General features: G+C 40.5%; 1 protein-coding gene across 1 annotated transcript in view; it reads right to left on the reverse strand.

Moving 5' to 3' along the window:
- Window positions 1-15957, reverse strand: part of LOC109926952 (L-cysteine desulfhydrase-like) — an 89713-nt gene that overhangs the window by 34251 nt on the left and 39505 nt on the right. The window contains exons 8-10 of the mRNA XM_048596808.1: window positions 14956-15077; window positions 10822-10881; window positions 9089-9252 (exon numbers count right to left, since the gene is read on the reverse strand). Of these exons, the coding sequence (XP_048452765.1) occupies window positions 9089-9252; window positions 10822-10881; window positions 14956-15077 (346 nt within the window). The remainder of the gene's footprint in view (window positions 1-9088; window positions 9253-10821; window positions 10882-14955; window positions 15078-15957) is intronic.

A 15957-nucleotide genomic window follows, 5' to 3' on the forward strand; every position in this document is an offset into this window, starting at 1 on the left:
TGTTGTTAATATTCACCCTCCCAGCCTGATCGTTAGCAACTCATTTGTCCGTCCAACTGTCTTTCTCTCTCTTTGGGCTCTATCTTATCGTTTACTCCCTACCCCACGCACCTCCCTATTTTCTGCATATAAACTGACGTTTTCCCAGTCACCATCAGTTCTGAGGAAGGGTCAGCAGACCCGAAACGTTAACTCTATTTTCTCCTCCACAGGTGCTGCCAGACCTGCTGAGCTTTTCCAGCAACTTTGTTTTTGTTCCTGATTTACAGCATCCAGAGTTCTTTTGGTTTTTTTTTTAGGTAAAAATGCGGGCTGAGCAAGTGGCTGAAATGAGTGATGCGAGACTTGGAGTGGAGCAGCTGTACAGGGCGACGTGAAGCTGACAGTGGAGCAGCTGACGAGACAGAGAGGCTGAAAGGTGGCCAAAGAGTAGGATTAAGCAGGTCTTGTTCTGAGTGGCAGACAGTGGCTAGTGGAATACTGCAGAGATCAGTGCTTGAGCTCCGGCTAGTCACAAAATATAATAATGATTTAGATGAGGAAACTACATGTAATATCCCCACCTTTGCAGATGACACAAAGCTATTTAGGACGGTATGCTGTGAGGAGAATGCAGAGAAGCTTCACTGTGATTTGGACAAATCAAATGAGTAGGCAAATACATAGTAGATGCAGAATAACGTGGATAAATAAATCCATTTTGGTAGCAAAACAGGCAGGCAGATTATTATCTGAATGGCAGTAGATTCTGAAAGGGGATCTACTTCGAGACCTGGGTATCCTCATACTCTAATCACTTGAAGTAAACATGCAGGTGTATCAGATGCTGAAGAGGGCAAATGGTATGTTGGCCTCCATAGCAAAAGGTTTTGAGTACAGGAGCAGGATGTCTTACTGGAATTGTATGGAGTACTTGTAAGAACACACCCAGAATAATCTGTGCAGTTTTGGTCTCCTGATCTGAGGAAGGATGTTCTGGCTATTGAGGGAGGTTTATCAGATTAATTTGTCCATTGAAGGTATGGATGTACCTGGAAAAACTGGATTGATTAGGACCATATTACTGTAGTTTAGAAGATTGAGGGGGGATCTCAGAAACTTGTAAAATATCAACAGGATTAAAGAGGATAGATGCAGGAAGGACATTCTTGTTGATCAGGGAGTCCAGAACCAGGGGTTACTGTCTCAGGATATAGGGTGGACCATGTAAGGCTGAGATGAGGAGAAATATCTTCACCGAGAGAGCGGTGAGCCTATGGAATTCTCTGCCACAGGAAAGTGTTGAGGTCTTTGAAGAAAAAAAATTGAAGAATAATGTAAGTACAGTTCTTAGGACTAGAGAGATCAAAGGATCTGGGGAGAAAGCAGAAGCAGGGTGCTGAGTTGGATCGTCAGCTACGATCATACTGACTGGCGCAGCAGGCTCAAAGGGCCGAATGATCTACTCCTGCTCCTATATTCTGTGTTCCTATGAAATGAAACAACCAAACAGGGAAGGAGAGAGATGTGAATAGAGCAGCTGAATAGGGCAAGGTGAGGCAGAAGGTGAGACAAGACAGGGAATAGTGGAGCTGATGAAGGTGAGGCAAGGCTGGGAACTGAGTAACTGAAGACAGTGAGGAGCCACCTGGGAGTAGTATGACTGAACAAGCCAAGGTAAACTGAAGCAGAAAGCTGACTGGCTGAATCCTGTAAGATGAGGCTGGTGGTGGAATGGCTAAAGAGGGAAAGTAGAGTAGAACAGCTAATGAGGGTGAGCTCATGAACAGATTAAGCGAGTAAGGTGTGGGCAGGGCTAGAGTGACCAAACAGGAAACAGAGTGGTTGAAATGGTTAAAATGAGGTGGATTGGTGAACAGAATGTTTGAAGTGGTCAAGGTGAGAAGCCTCTGGGAGCAGAGCAGTTGAAGAAGGGAAGGTGAGATGAGGCTGGTGGTAAAGCAGTTGAGTGGAGAGGGTGAGGCAAGTCTGAGAGAAGAGGTCAAAGTTGGAAAGGTGAGAAAAGCCTTAGAGGGGATTAGAGTAGCTGAAGAGCTCGAGAAGATATATGATTTGGAGCAGAGCAGTTAAAAAGAGAGAAAGGCAAAGCAAGAGTCTAATTAATATTTCCTTATTCTGCTTGTTTTTAATCACATAGGAATAGACACCTTCAAGCAAGCATTAATGCTGCTGATGCAAATGCAAAACTGAGTGGAGCAGATCATAACAATAAGAAGCTGACTTTCAGATGATCAATCATTGTGACAGCTTTGCACATCATAGTCCCCAAACCCCAACTGCCCCTTCTACTTTTTCCCCACCCTATTTTATCTACCATTTCAACCTGTTTTTGCCCCACTGATTTTAGTTTTTCTTACCTTGACTTTATTTTATCTCCCTTCATCCAGTTTCTTCCGACCTACATCCCTGATTCTTTTCACACCCTCCCTCAATTCAACATTTTCTAGTTTTTTGGCCCTGATTGGTTTGTCTTCACCATGGATATTCAATGCACCTATACCTCAACACCACCCTCAGGATAGTCTGAGGGCTCTCTGTTTCTTTCTTGAATGGGAGCTCCGAATAGTCCCATCCACCAACCACCCTCCTCTGCCTAGTTAAGCTACCCACCCTACTCTGCTTAGTTAAGATTATTCTCACTTTGGACAATTTCTGCCTAAAATTGTCAAATAAAATATGTGGCAATGGATACTTGATGGTCCTAATTGTGCCTGGCTTTCTGTGGCACATGTGGTATGTTCCTTGTTCCAGTCTTAGTGATTGACTCCCATTTCATTTATGACTCTGTTGGTGCTGGCTTCTAAATTTGTCCTGAACTGGAAACTGAACTTAGAGTCTATTGACTCTAAAGCTGAAATATAGATTACTGCCACTGAAAATTTAAACCATGGTACGTTTTAAAAGTTCTATGGTGGAAAATTTACGCTGCAGTTCTCCAGAATCCGCTTAAAAAATTACCAGCAATAGACAAACTTGTTGATGTGTTGGCATTGCTATATTTACCTAACAAACTAGATTATACTAATGATTTAATTATTCATCCACAAGACGATTTCTATCTGTAATAAAAGTTGATGATGGAGAGCAAATAATTGGCAATAAATGAAACCAGTAACAAGTAAATTCTGAACTATATGATTTCCAGATGTGGTGACTAAACTGTGCAAGTGGTGGAAAAGTGCTGGATCCTACCAAAACTGGGAAATGACCCAAATGGTATGAAACACTTTGTAAAGTGTTATCCTTCGAATTGCCCCTTATATTCAGGCTACGATAGAGCACGTTTTCTCCAATGTAGAGAAACAAAACAAATTTCTGATCCCGAAGGTGCAGCCAAGTTTTTATCGACTAAACATGTAACAAAAATAAATAAAATCACCCATGATGATCTGAAACCTTGCCAAAAGCTACTGGAAATCGCTAAACATGCAACAGACCTTTAGATTTTATCGGAATCAGTCAACATAACGTTAAACTGCATTACTTGGCAACATGGTGATAACAGATGAGACTTTTAAGAAGTTTTTTGCAAAGCATTTCTGATGTTTTCATACAGTTTTGTGATCTACTTTGAGATTAAATCAGTCACTAATGAGGTTTAGTAAACAAGTGCCAACTGTTATATGTTTGTAAAGTAAACTTACAATTTTTATACCAAACCTATTGATTTACGAGTTGTTGGGTTGGCACGTTGGTATACTGACATAATACTTCTACATATCCATGAGTTCACAAAATGCTCAACAAAGCAGATTCAGTTTGCACAAAACCAAGATGTGCTGTCTGCCAAATTGAAAAGGTCAAATGCTAAATGGATTCATTTTCTTTTTGTTTAAATATAAGTAGAACGAACACGATGTTCCAAACATTAGAAGTTGAAAGTGTTTTCAGAATGTGGCAATATGGAATTTATCCTACTTAAGACTGACAGAAAATTCTCATGAACATATCAATTGTTTACCAGAACAGATCCCTTTTAATAAGCCCAATATCGTAAATATACCAATATTTTGGGCTGAATTTTCTGGTGAGTGTCAGGACCTTATGCTAGTGCCAATTCTGGAGGTATCTCAGCCCAGCTGGCTTGAGCAATGTTCTCAAAGGCAGAGAATAAAAGCTATCATTTACTGTCTGGCCAGTGAGGGATAGTGGAAAAGTTGTGCAGCCAGGAGGGCCATTGGATGGCCTGAGGCTTTGGTGACCGGCAGGCCCACTAGGAGAATTTGGTGCTCCATTTATGGGACAACAACGATGCCTCAAGATATCTGAAGCGTCGTAAAATTTTTCAAGTAGGTGAAGCTCACAGCTGTCAGGCCATATTTTGGAAAGGAATCCCCCCAGCCCCGGGACAGCAGAGGGCTGTGCCTATGATCTGCTGATCCTCGTTGCTTCAGGAGTGCAGGGGGTAGGAAGGGGCGAATTAAAGGAGGTTCCACTGAGACCACATCAAGGCAACAATCAGCCTCACATTCCAAGCAACAGTTGGCTTTAGCTTCCTTATGCCACTGACAACAGACCACACAGTTGGACGAATAATGAGCCCATAAGGTAGTCCTGTACAAGCGGGATGGGTTGCACCTGAAATAGAAGGGACAATATGCTGTTGGTGAGATTTGCTAGTGCTACTCGGGAAGCTTTAAACTAATATGGGGGTAGTGGGAGAAGACCTAAGCAGTAGTGAGAAAAGAGAGAAGGTTGAGGATAGTTCACAAGTTAAACAGACAAGGCAGGCAAGAAAATGGAGGAGTACAAGGTTAATCTGATGAATTAAACTGCATTTATTTAAATGCATGAGGCCTGACAGGTAAGGCAGGTGAACTCAGGGCATAGATGGGACTGGGATATCATAGCTATTAAGAAACATGGCTGAGGGCAGGACAGGACTGGCAGCTCAATGTTCTGGGGTGTAGATGCTATACGAAGGACAGAAAATGAGTGAGGGGAGTGGCATTTTTCACGAGGGAAAACACCACTGCTGTACTTGGAGAGGATTTTCCTAGGGGGTTGTCCAGTGAAACCATATGGGTGGAAATGAAAATAAGAAGGGGATGATCACCTTGATGGGACTATACTGTAGGCACCCCAATGGTCAGGGGAAAGTTGATGAGCAAATATGTAGGGAGATTTCAGATGTCTGTAAAATAATAGGGTTGTAGTAGTAGTAGTGGATTTTAACATTCCAAACATAGACTAGGACTGCCATAGTGTTAAGGGTTTGGATGGAGAGGAATTTGTTAACCACGTTCAAGAAAATTTTCTTTATCAATATGCAGATGTACCTACTAGAGAAGGAGCAAAACTCGACCTTCTCTTGGGAAATAAGACAGGGCAAGTGACTGAGGTACTAATGGGACAGCACGTTGGAACCAGTGACCATAATTCTATTAGTTTTAAAATAGTAAAGAAAAAGGATAGACCTTGTATAAATGTTAAAGTTCTAAATTGGAGCAAGGGCCAATTTTGACGGTATTAGACAGGAACTTTCAAAAGTTGATTAGGATAGGCTGTTCGCAGCTAAAGGGATGACTGGCAAGTGGGAGGCTTTCAAAAGAGACATAACAAGAGTTCAAAATCAGTATGCTCTATTAGAGTGAAGGGCAAGGCTGTTAGGTGTAGGAAACACTGGATGACTAGAGATATTGAGGCTCTGGTGAAGAAAAACAAGGAGGCAAATGGAGCTGGGATCAAGGGTTGTGACCAGTAGAATGGTGAAACTGGACGGCGAAAGTGTGCTACTTCAATCTCGCTTTAAACACTATGATTATTTTTTTTCTATTGTTGGAGGGAAAATAATTGCTATTTGTACTGGACATCCTAAGATTAATGGAAAGTACTACTGAATTTTTAACTCCAGAAGAAGCCAGTGAAATGTCTCTTTTTTTTCTCTTTTTTAAAATACATTGAAGTGTGATTACCAGCCTTTTCTGAAATGATTAGTTTACTGGGGCATAGTTATACAGACATCATCAGACTTTTGGCAACTCATCCTATAAGACTAGGGCAATGGATGGGATAGAGAAAGCATTACATGCAAGATCAATGCCTTCCAGAATTTAACATACACTGTACAATATTCTTCTCTGTACTTAGCTTATGGATGCTGAGGTCAACTATACCAACTTCTCAGTGATGTGATATTGGCTAACTTAACACTAAACAATGTTCAAACATGGCATCTTCCATGGCTCAATGATTCAGTATGTCATACGGTGTGCATTTACAAATATAATGACTTCCTGAGCTACTCTTTTGCGGGACTAACAAAGAACAAAGAAAATTACAGCACAGGAACAGGCCCTTCGGCCCTCTAAGCCTGCGCCGATCCAGATCCTCGATCTAAACCTGTTGCCAATTTCCCAAGGATCTGTACCCCTCTGCTCCCTGCCCATTCATCTATCTGTCTAGATACATTTTAAATGACGCTATCGTGCCCGCCTCTACCACCTCTGCTGGCAACGCGTTCCAGGCACCCACCACCCTCTGCATAAAGAACTTTTCACGCATATCTCCCTTAAACTTTTCCCCTCTCACCTTGAAATCGTGATCCCTAGTAATTGAGTCCCCCACTCTGGGAAAAAGCTTCTTGCTATCCACCCTGTCTATACCTCTCATGATTTTGTAGACCTCAATCAGGTCCCCCCTCAACCTCCGTCTTTCTAATGTAAATAATCCTAATCTACTCAACCTCTCTTCATAGCTAGCACCCTCCATACCAGGCAACATCCTGGTGAATCTCCTCCGCACCCTCTTCAAAGCATCCACACCCTTTTGGTAATGTGGCGACCAGAACTGTACGCAATATTCCAAATGTGGTTGAACCAAAGTCCTATACAACTGTAACATGACCTGCCAACTCTTGTACTCAATACCCCGTCCAATGAATGAAAGCATGCTGTATGCCTTCTTGACCACTCTATTGACCCGCATTGCCACCTTCAGGGTACAATGGACCTGAACACCCAGATCTCTCTGTGCATCAATTTTCCCCAGGGTTCTTCCATTTACCGTATAGTTCGCTCTTGAATTGGATCTTCCAAAATGCATCACCTTACATTTGCCTGGATTGAACTCCATCTGCCATTTCTCCGCCCAACTCTCCAATCTATTTATATTCTGCTGCATTCTCCGACAGTCCCCTTCACTATCTGCTACTCCACCAATCTTAGTGTCATCTGCAAAATTGCTAATCAGACCATCTATATCTTTCTCCAGATCATTTATGTATATCACAAACAACAGTGGTCCCAACACGGATCCCTGTGGAACACCACTGGTCACAGTTCTCCATTTTGAGAAACTCCCTTCCACTCCTGTTGCCCAGCCAGTTCTCTATCCATCTAGCTAGTATACCCTGGACCCCATGCGACTTCACTTTCTCCATCAGCCTACCATGGGGAACCTTATCAAACGCCTGACTGAAGTCCATGTATATGACATCCACAGCCCTTCCCTCATCTATCAACTTTTGTCACTTCCTCAAAGAATTCTATCAAGTTGGTAAGACATGACCTGCCCTGCACAAATCCATGCTGCCTATCACTAATAAGCCCATTTCCTTCCAAATGTAAATAGATCCTATCCCTCAGTATCTTCTCCAGCAGCTTCCCCACCACTGACATCGGGCTCACTGGTCTATAATTACCTGGATTATCCTTGCTACCCTTCTTAAACAAGGGGACAACATTAGCAATTCTCCAGTCCTCCAGGACCTCACCCGTGCTCAAGGATGCTGCAAAGATATCTGTTAAGGCCCCAGCTATTTCCTCTCTCGCTTCCCTCAGTAACCTGGGACAGATCCCATCCAGACCTGGGAACTTGTCCACCCTAATGCCTTTTAGAATACCCAACACTTCCCCCCTCCTTATGCTGACTTGACCTAGAGTAATCAAACATCTATCCCTAACCTCAACATCCGTCATGTCCCCCTCCTCAGTGAATACCGATGCAAAGTGCTCATTAAGAATCTCACTCATTTTCTCTGACTCCTCGCATAACTTCCCTCCTTTGTCCTTGAGTGGGCCAACCCTTTCTCTAGTTACCCTCTTGCTCCTTATGTATCAATAAAAGGCTTTGGGATTTTCCTTAACCCTGTTTGCCAAAGATATTTCATGACTGCTTTTAGCCCTCTTAATTCCTCATTTCAGATTGGTCCTACTTTCCCGATATTCTTCCAAAGCTTCATCTGTTTTCAGTCACCTAGACCTTATGTATGCGTCCTTTTTCCTCTTTGCTAGTCTCACAATTTCACCTGTCATCCATGGTTCCCTAATCTTGCCCTTTCTATCCCTCATTTTCACAGGGACATGTCTGTCTTGCACTCTAATCAACCTCTCTTTAAAAGCCTCCCCCATATCAAATGAGGATTTACCCTCAAACAGCTGCTCCCAATCCACATTCCCCAGCTCCTGCCGAATTTTGCTGTAGTTGGCCTTCCCCCAATTCAGCACTCTTCCTTTAGGAAAACTCTCGTCTTTGTCCATCAGTATTCTAAAACTTACGGAATTGTGATCACTATTCCCAAAGTAATCCTCTACTGAAACTTCAACCACCTGTCCAGGCTCATTCCCCAACACCAGCTCCAGTATGGCCCCTTCCCGAGTTGGACTATTGATATACTGCTCTATAAAACCCTCCTGGATGCTCCTTACAAATTCTGCTCCATCTAAACCCCTAACACTAAGTGAATCCCAGTCAATGTTGGGAAAATTAAAATCTCCCATCACCACCAGCCTGTTACTCTTACATCTTTCCATAATCTGTCTACATATTTGTACCTCTATCTCACGCTGGCTGTTGGAAGGCCTGTAGTACAGTCCCAACATTGTTACCGCACCCTTCCTATTTCTCAGCTCTGCCCATGTTGCCTCACTGCTCAAGTCCTCCATAGTGCCCTCCTTCAGCACAGCTGTGATATCCTCTTTGACCAGTAATGCAACTCCTCCACCCGTTTTACCTCCCTCTCTATCCTGCCTGAAGCATCTATATCCTGGGATATTAACTGTTCAAGTTTTATTGTAAATATCATTTGCAAAAGTATTTTATAGAAATATTTGTTCACAGTAAACATGTTGTTGAAAATTTGCTTTACCTGTCCAGATGTATTCAGAACTGAAGCCAAAGCCAAATCCATGTGAAATCACAAGTGGCTGTAAGCAGTTCTGGAGCTCAGGCTTTACATACAAGAATGCACAACCTTTTGGACAACATAGCCATTTATGGCAATTGGATGTATAGTAATCAGCACCTAGACAGCTGAAATACAGAATTATTATAGTTATTCAAACATTTAATCATTTGATGGCAATGCAATTTTAGGAAGGTCAAAAATGATAAGCAGTTACAGTTCTTAGGATTAAGGGGATCAAAGGGTTTAGGGAGAAGGTAGGAACGGGGCACTGAGTTTGATGATCAGCCATGATCATATTAAATGGAACGGCAGGCTCAGAAGCCTTAGTGGCTTTGAAATAACTCCACAGAGGATGGTATCCCGTCATGAAGTCGCCCTTTATTTACACGTTGAAAGTCCTTGACACTGGTCTCGCTCTCTCAAAGCCAGCTTTCAGAGTGTCAGAATATTTGACACTCCTCTTTATATGTCAGCCAGGGCGCCCTGATTGGACCAGATTAACAGCCTCAATCAGGGAACTCATATTCTATAAGGTCCACCTGGCCGACCTTGTTACAATCACAACTGACCTTTGGCCCTTTTCTACATTACTATGTTTCTATATCATGTAGCCATTTTGGACCAACAGCCCAGAAGTTTTAAGTTCTAACAGCTGCCTGATTGAGACTGTTTCAAGAGGCCAAAGCGATTAAATCATCCAGAAATACAATAACATTGTCATCACCAAATGATTTGGATGAGAATATAGGAGGCATCGTTAGTAAGGTTGTGGATGACACCAAAATCGGTGGTATAGTAGTCAGTGAAGAAGGTTATCTAAAAGTACAATGGGATCTTGATCAACTGGACCAATGGGCCAAGAAATGACAGATGGAGTTTATTTTAGATAATTGCGAAGTGTTGTATTTTAGTGAGACAAACCAGTGTATGACTTTACACAGTTAATGGTAGGGCCTTGAGGAGGGTTGTCGAATAGACAGACCTAAGGGGAGCAGGTATATAGTTCCTTGAAAGTGGTGTCACAGGCAGACAGGGTGGTGAAGTAGGCATTTGGCATGCTTGTCTTGATCAGTCAGAGCATTTTATACAGGAGTTGAGATGTGATGTTACAGGTGTACAAGACATTGGTAAGGCCACATTTGGAGTACTGCTTGCAATTCTGGGGTCTTCCTGCCATAGAAAGGATTTTATTAAACTTGAAAGGGTGCAAAAGGATTTACAAGAATGTTACCGAGACTGGAAGGTTTGAGTTAGGAGAGGCTGGATAGTCTGGAACTTTTTTCCCTGGAGTGTGGAGGCTGAGGGGCAACCTTATAGAGCCTTATAAAATTATGAAGGGCATAGATAAGGTGAATAGTCAGGATCTTTTCCCCAGAGTAGGGGAGTCCAAAACTAGAGATTTAAGGTGAGGGGGAAAGATTTAATTAAAAGGAACCTCAGGGGGAATGTTTTCACACAGAGGGTGGAATGAACTGCCAGAGGAAATGGTAGAGGCAGGTAAAATTACAACATTTATTTGATGTTTGGACAGGTATATGAATAGGAAAGGTTTAGAGGGATATGGGCCAAACACAGGCAAATGGGACTAGTTCAATTTAGGAAACCTGGTCGGCATGGATAGGTTGGGTCGAAAGGTCTGTTTCCATGCTCTATAACTCTATGACTATGAGTTAAATTGCTGCGGGTTTACTTGCCTGAGTTTCAGATCCATTACACCTAGTGCGTGTGCTCCATCTATAAGTACCCGTGTACCCCTATCAGATATATAACAGATTTCAAAAATTAAAAATGCTACCCAAATTACAGGCATATTCACAATAAATTTGCTTAGCAATATTATGTAATAAATATAGAAGAATGGTGCACTTGTTATACACATACAAATCAGAATCATGGTTCTTGGACTGAAAAGGTTCCCTTACTATGACAGGACGAGTAAATCAGGCCTATACTTTCTGGAGCTAAAAAGAATGAGAGGTAAAGGTATTGAAAGAACCAAGATTTTGAACAAGCTTGACGAGACAGACATTGAGAAGCTTTTTTGCCCCAAATGTCTAATCTAGAATACAGGGGCACAGCCTCAGGATAAGGAAGGGATTTAGGCTGAGATGAAAAGCAATTTCTTCAGTCAGAGGTTGATGAAACATTGGAATTTTCTAACCCAAAAAATTTGGAGGCTGCTTCACTGAATATTGTTATGGAGATGTTTTATGTAAAATATTAATTTATAATGAAACCATATTTATTATATTGATTGAACACACGTATATATAACTTGTTTCAGAGATAGTAGGAATCCCTATATATAACTTGAACTGTTTGGAAAGAATGCTCTGTAAAACTAACGATACAGCAGCAATAACGTTACAATTGCAAGGGACAGGCTTGTCTTGGATGAAGATGCCACATGTGCACGACTTTCAGAAACAGGTCATATGACTCACTTTGTAGATGAAAAGAGATATTAACACAGTCAGTCAGAGAAAAACCTTGTACGGAGCAAGAGACTTTGCACTCTCTTGTCTCAGAACCCATACTCTTCAAAATATGAGAGTTGAAAACCCACTGGAAGGCTTCATCACTGCAAGTGAATGGTTCTTAAAGAGGAATTCAAAATCTACAACATTGTCTCCAGAAACACAAATTCAGATAGCCATGTCTGATTCAGGAAGAGACTCTAACAGCAACAGGTTGTGGGGAAGGTTATTTCAGCTACAGAGACGATCTATGAATGTCTTTATTCTGAATTTATCTGTTACTTGACCAAAGTACATTTAAGATTTAGCTTTACTGAGTTTTGTTTTTCTCAGTCTTAGAGCTTTTGTGTATATCTATGTTTGTTTTTCAAGAAGGGCAGGTTCACACATTTGTACAGTTAAAATCTTTTGTTAATAATTTTTACATTTTCATTTGAATACATTTTGTTTGCAGCTAACTAGTTCGTTATTTGGTTCTGAAGGAACCTGGCTGACATGTTTCTGACATTTACCTATATTTGGCAATATCACCTTACTTTTTAAATTTAAATTTTGATGTGACCAACGGAGGAATAGTACAAAGAGACAAATCTGTTCATCACTCCTAACTAGATCATAGCAACACATTCAAGGCTGGGATGGAGATTCCATGATTTTTTGTGAGACAAAACAACTTAGTATCTTTATTCATATTAATGTCTGTCAATCACAATGTTAAGCTTTATTAAATGTCTTTAATAAGGTAAGTGAAACAAATGGTAGTTATTAATTGTCTGAGCACACATAAATCAGGAGCAGGTATAATAATGGGTGTTGGATGAGAGGGGTAAGACTGAGAACATCAATAAATTCTGTCCACAAAAATAAAAATTTGTGTGTCTTGCTCTCTGTCTCATCAAATGGCTTGGACTACATTAACACTTCAGTGGCTATTGGTTTATGCTACATCTTTTGTCAGCCTAACTGTGATTTGTACATTTTTCCTCTTTTTACCCAGATGCCTATGTGAATTAGTAAGCAGTAATATGAAAAAAAATCTATTCCTATGATGTCAGTTATACCATATAGCAGTTGAAGTATTTTGAAACAAAGAACCTAACATTTTTATGCATTTTCAGTGCTTTTGAACAAAAGAATTTAGCACACATTTTTCTATGAACTAAATTTATATAGATTGGTTTTGGCTAAGGGTATCTTTACTCAATGTTAGCGATACATCACTAAATTTCTCTCTGGTTGTATAGACCCTGTAACCCTGCAACCAGAGAGAAGGGAGTCAGTTAATCCAGTTTCACCCATGCTCACTTTTATTTACTATTTACCAGGATTCATGTAACCCCGGCTGGTGCCAATAAGCTAGATTCAACTGTGCCTCCCTACAGTAAAATTACTAAAAAAAAAAAAATGTATCTTTTACTTCAAGATACTAAGTTTCAATGATCTGGTATTCAGCTTCTACAGTCTGGCTAGCCATTCTGAGCTTGGAACAAGCGTGTCTTGTCTTATCACAGTAGAAACTCAACAGTGGAAATTGTGCAAGATCAGACAAGGTACTTAAAGGGTGAACACTCGACTATCATGCAGCTTGCAGTGAACTCTACCTATTGTCTACTGCTTAAACTGAGTTGTTTTATAGGGGCGAGCAAGTTGTTTTTAGACACCCAAGCATCTAAATGGAGTCACATGAAACATGCTCCATGTTAAAAGGGGATGGGGAAGATGTTAATATTGGCCATCAAACTTGAGCCTGAATTTTTACAATAATGGAGAGCCTCTCCATCATTGACAGACATGGCTAAAAATTCAGAAGTCCCACTCGGGGGATAGATCAGGTTTCCCACATTTGTGTTTTGCTGAAACACTAGCTCATAATAATCAGCAGCTATCTTTTATGTGATTTTGGTGGCCTGAGTGTCTGAAACACAAAATGCACAGATTAGACCTGGTAGGAGAAGATCTGACCTCTGTGGATTTTAGGTAGTTAGGATACTGTTTTGGAGAGTTAAGTATCTCTTTGGAGAAGGTCATGTACCCTTTGATGGAGGAATCCCTTTGCGATTGTTGTAAAAAACTGTCACTGGAACTGTGAAGATGTACTGTCAAAACTATCAAGGCATTTAAAAGCCCTGTACTTTAATCCATTGAGAAAATTGTCTGTAGACTTAAAAAATACTTGCTGTTTCACTCTCTTCATTGAGATAAGCCTGAATGCTAACCATTAGCTGATTAATATTCAATAACTGATTTGACTCCCTTATATTATCACATTACTGTGCTTTCAATTTCAGTTTGATTGACACTTTGAAGACGGACTGTGAACTCCAATGTTTGTTGTGATAAGGGATTATGCACTGGAACAAAATCTCTGTGATTATAAAGGTGTAGAGAGTTAAGGGGAGTGAATGAGAAGTATGCAATAAACACTTAGCACATGAAAACTTTGTCAGAAGGTAAAATAACAGGTAAAAGGCATAAGGCAAATAGAGATTTATAAACAAGTTAAAATGAACAACTTAATAACCAAATTTCAATTTTGATACAGTATTGAGCAGAAGAAATTAACAACTTGTATTTATATAGTATCTTTACTGTAACAAACCATGTCAAGACACTTTATAAAAAAGAAAAAGCCAAAACAAACGCAATGGTATAATTTAGCTTGTTTATAAGTATGTGGCATAACCTGATACCATTATTCTAAGTGGAAAGGAAAAATTCTTCCTTTAATATCAGTTAAATTAGTCAACATGTTATTAATGTAACCATACTGACAATGTAACACAAAGTACATTAATAGTGCATTGTTCATGATGGGTTTGTTTTAATTAACAATTCAAACTCTGAATGTTACAAACCACTGTTTTATTTATCTTGAGACAAACTGTCTCTGTGAAGAAGGAAGAATACGATAAAATGTTTTCGAACATAACTAATTTTATACCATAACTCTTCCTCCACAGGGTTGCCAACCCTTAGGAATGTCTTGGAGTCTCCTAAAAATAAAGATTAATATACAGCACACTGTAACAAGCAGTGGTGTTAAAAACATTTGCCTTTAAATTTCTTTGAATATTTTATTATTTGCAATGGACAAAAAAAGGAAGTTTGACCTGACAGCCAAGGTTAACCCAATTGGAAACACTAGAGTCTGCTGCTTTTCTAACTGGGATGGAAAGATGGCATGCTTGGAAGATTGACCAATGGAAGGACTGTCAGAGTTGGTTCGAGTCTGAAATGTCATATGCTGCAGCCTGCTGGAACAGACCAAACCAAACCTGGCAACCCTAATCCTCTTCCATAAGGAATTATAAAACTTACTGCATGAGTGAATTGAATTTTCTCCTACATTACCTTTGGTGACAAATGTCGATGATTTCTGGTAATGGATTTATAAATGACGCATTGCTGGGAATGTGATCAAACACAGCCAGTTTTGTCCCAGGCTGTAAAGACTCCTCCACTTTTGTGATAATCTAAACAACAGAAATAAAATCTGATTAAATCTGTTGTATGTTGCAAATGTTTCTCAAATTTTAGGATAAAACATTTCTAACGTTCAATCTATAAATTTCCTAGCCTGTCAAATTCAATGATAAGAAACTTCAATCATCATTAACAGATGGATACAGATCTAGAAATTGGACTGCAGGCTACCTGTTTCTCAAGGACTAATTGGACTATAAGACCCCACTAAGATAGCTAAGGAAGCATGCAGACATTTCTGGTCATAAGCACTTAGTTCATCATAGTGGGTAAGGGAAAAGACATGAGTTATCCTGTACCTATGGCCGAAACAAGTCAGGACTGTTGCATATGCAAATAAGGGCCTTGTCATCTTTGTTTCAGGTCCCTCTTCTACTGTGGCCTGGACTCGGTGAATCAAGCTCTTGTCATTGCCTGCAACAACAATGTTTTGTAACTCACCCTGAATGAGGACAGTCATCATGCATTTTTTGATGACATTAAAGGGGACGATTCCGCTGCTCCCTGCCCACCATATTGCTGATCCCTAACCCTTAATCTCCAACCCCTCTTACCTCCCTCCCACCATACAGCTGCTGAATCTGGCCTCAACTCCTTTGTCTGTCCCAGGTCCTGATCACCAGCTTTGTGTTCTCGAAGGCTCAAAGATTCCTGAACCCTGGTTCCAATTTCTGGGAAGCCAGCCTCAGATCTCATCATTTTGATGCAGTGAAAATATCTTGCACAGTTAAGAGTTGTTTGAGTTTCTGAATGGTTGTGAATCTGGACCAATTTTAACGCATACAGTGTTCATTTTGGTTAGACATCAATACTGTTCTGATAATTACTATGGTATTTCATACAGCTGAAAATCATTTTTTAATAAATATT

The sequence above is a fragment of the Rhincodon typus genome, chromosome 5 (genome assembly GCF_021869965.1).
Source record: "Rhincodon typus isolate 14 chromosome 5, sRhiTyp1.1, whole genome shotgun sequence".
Classification (NCBI taxonomy): Eukaryota; Metazoa; Chordata; class Chondrichthyes; order Orectolobiformes; family Rhincodontidae; genus Rhincodon; species Rhincodon typus.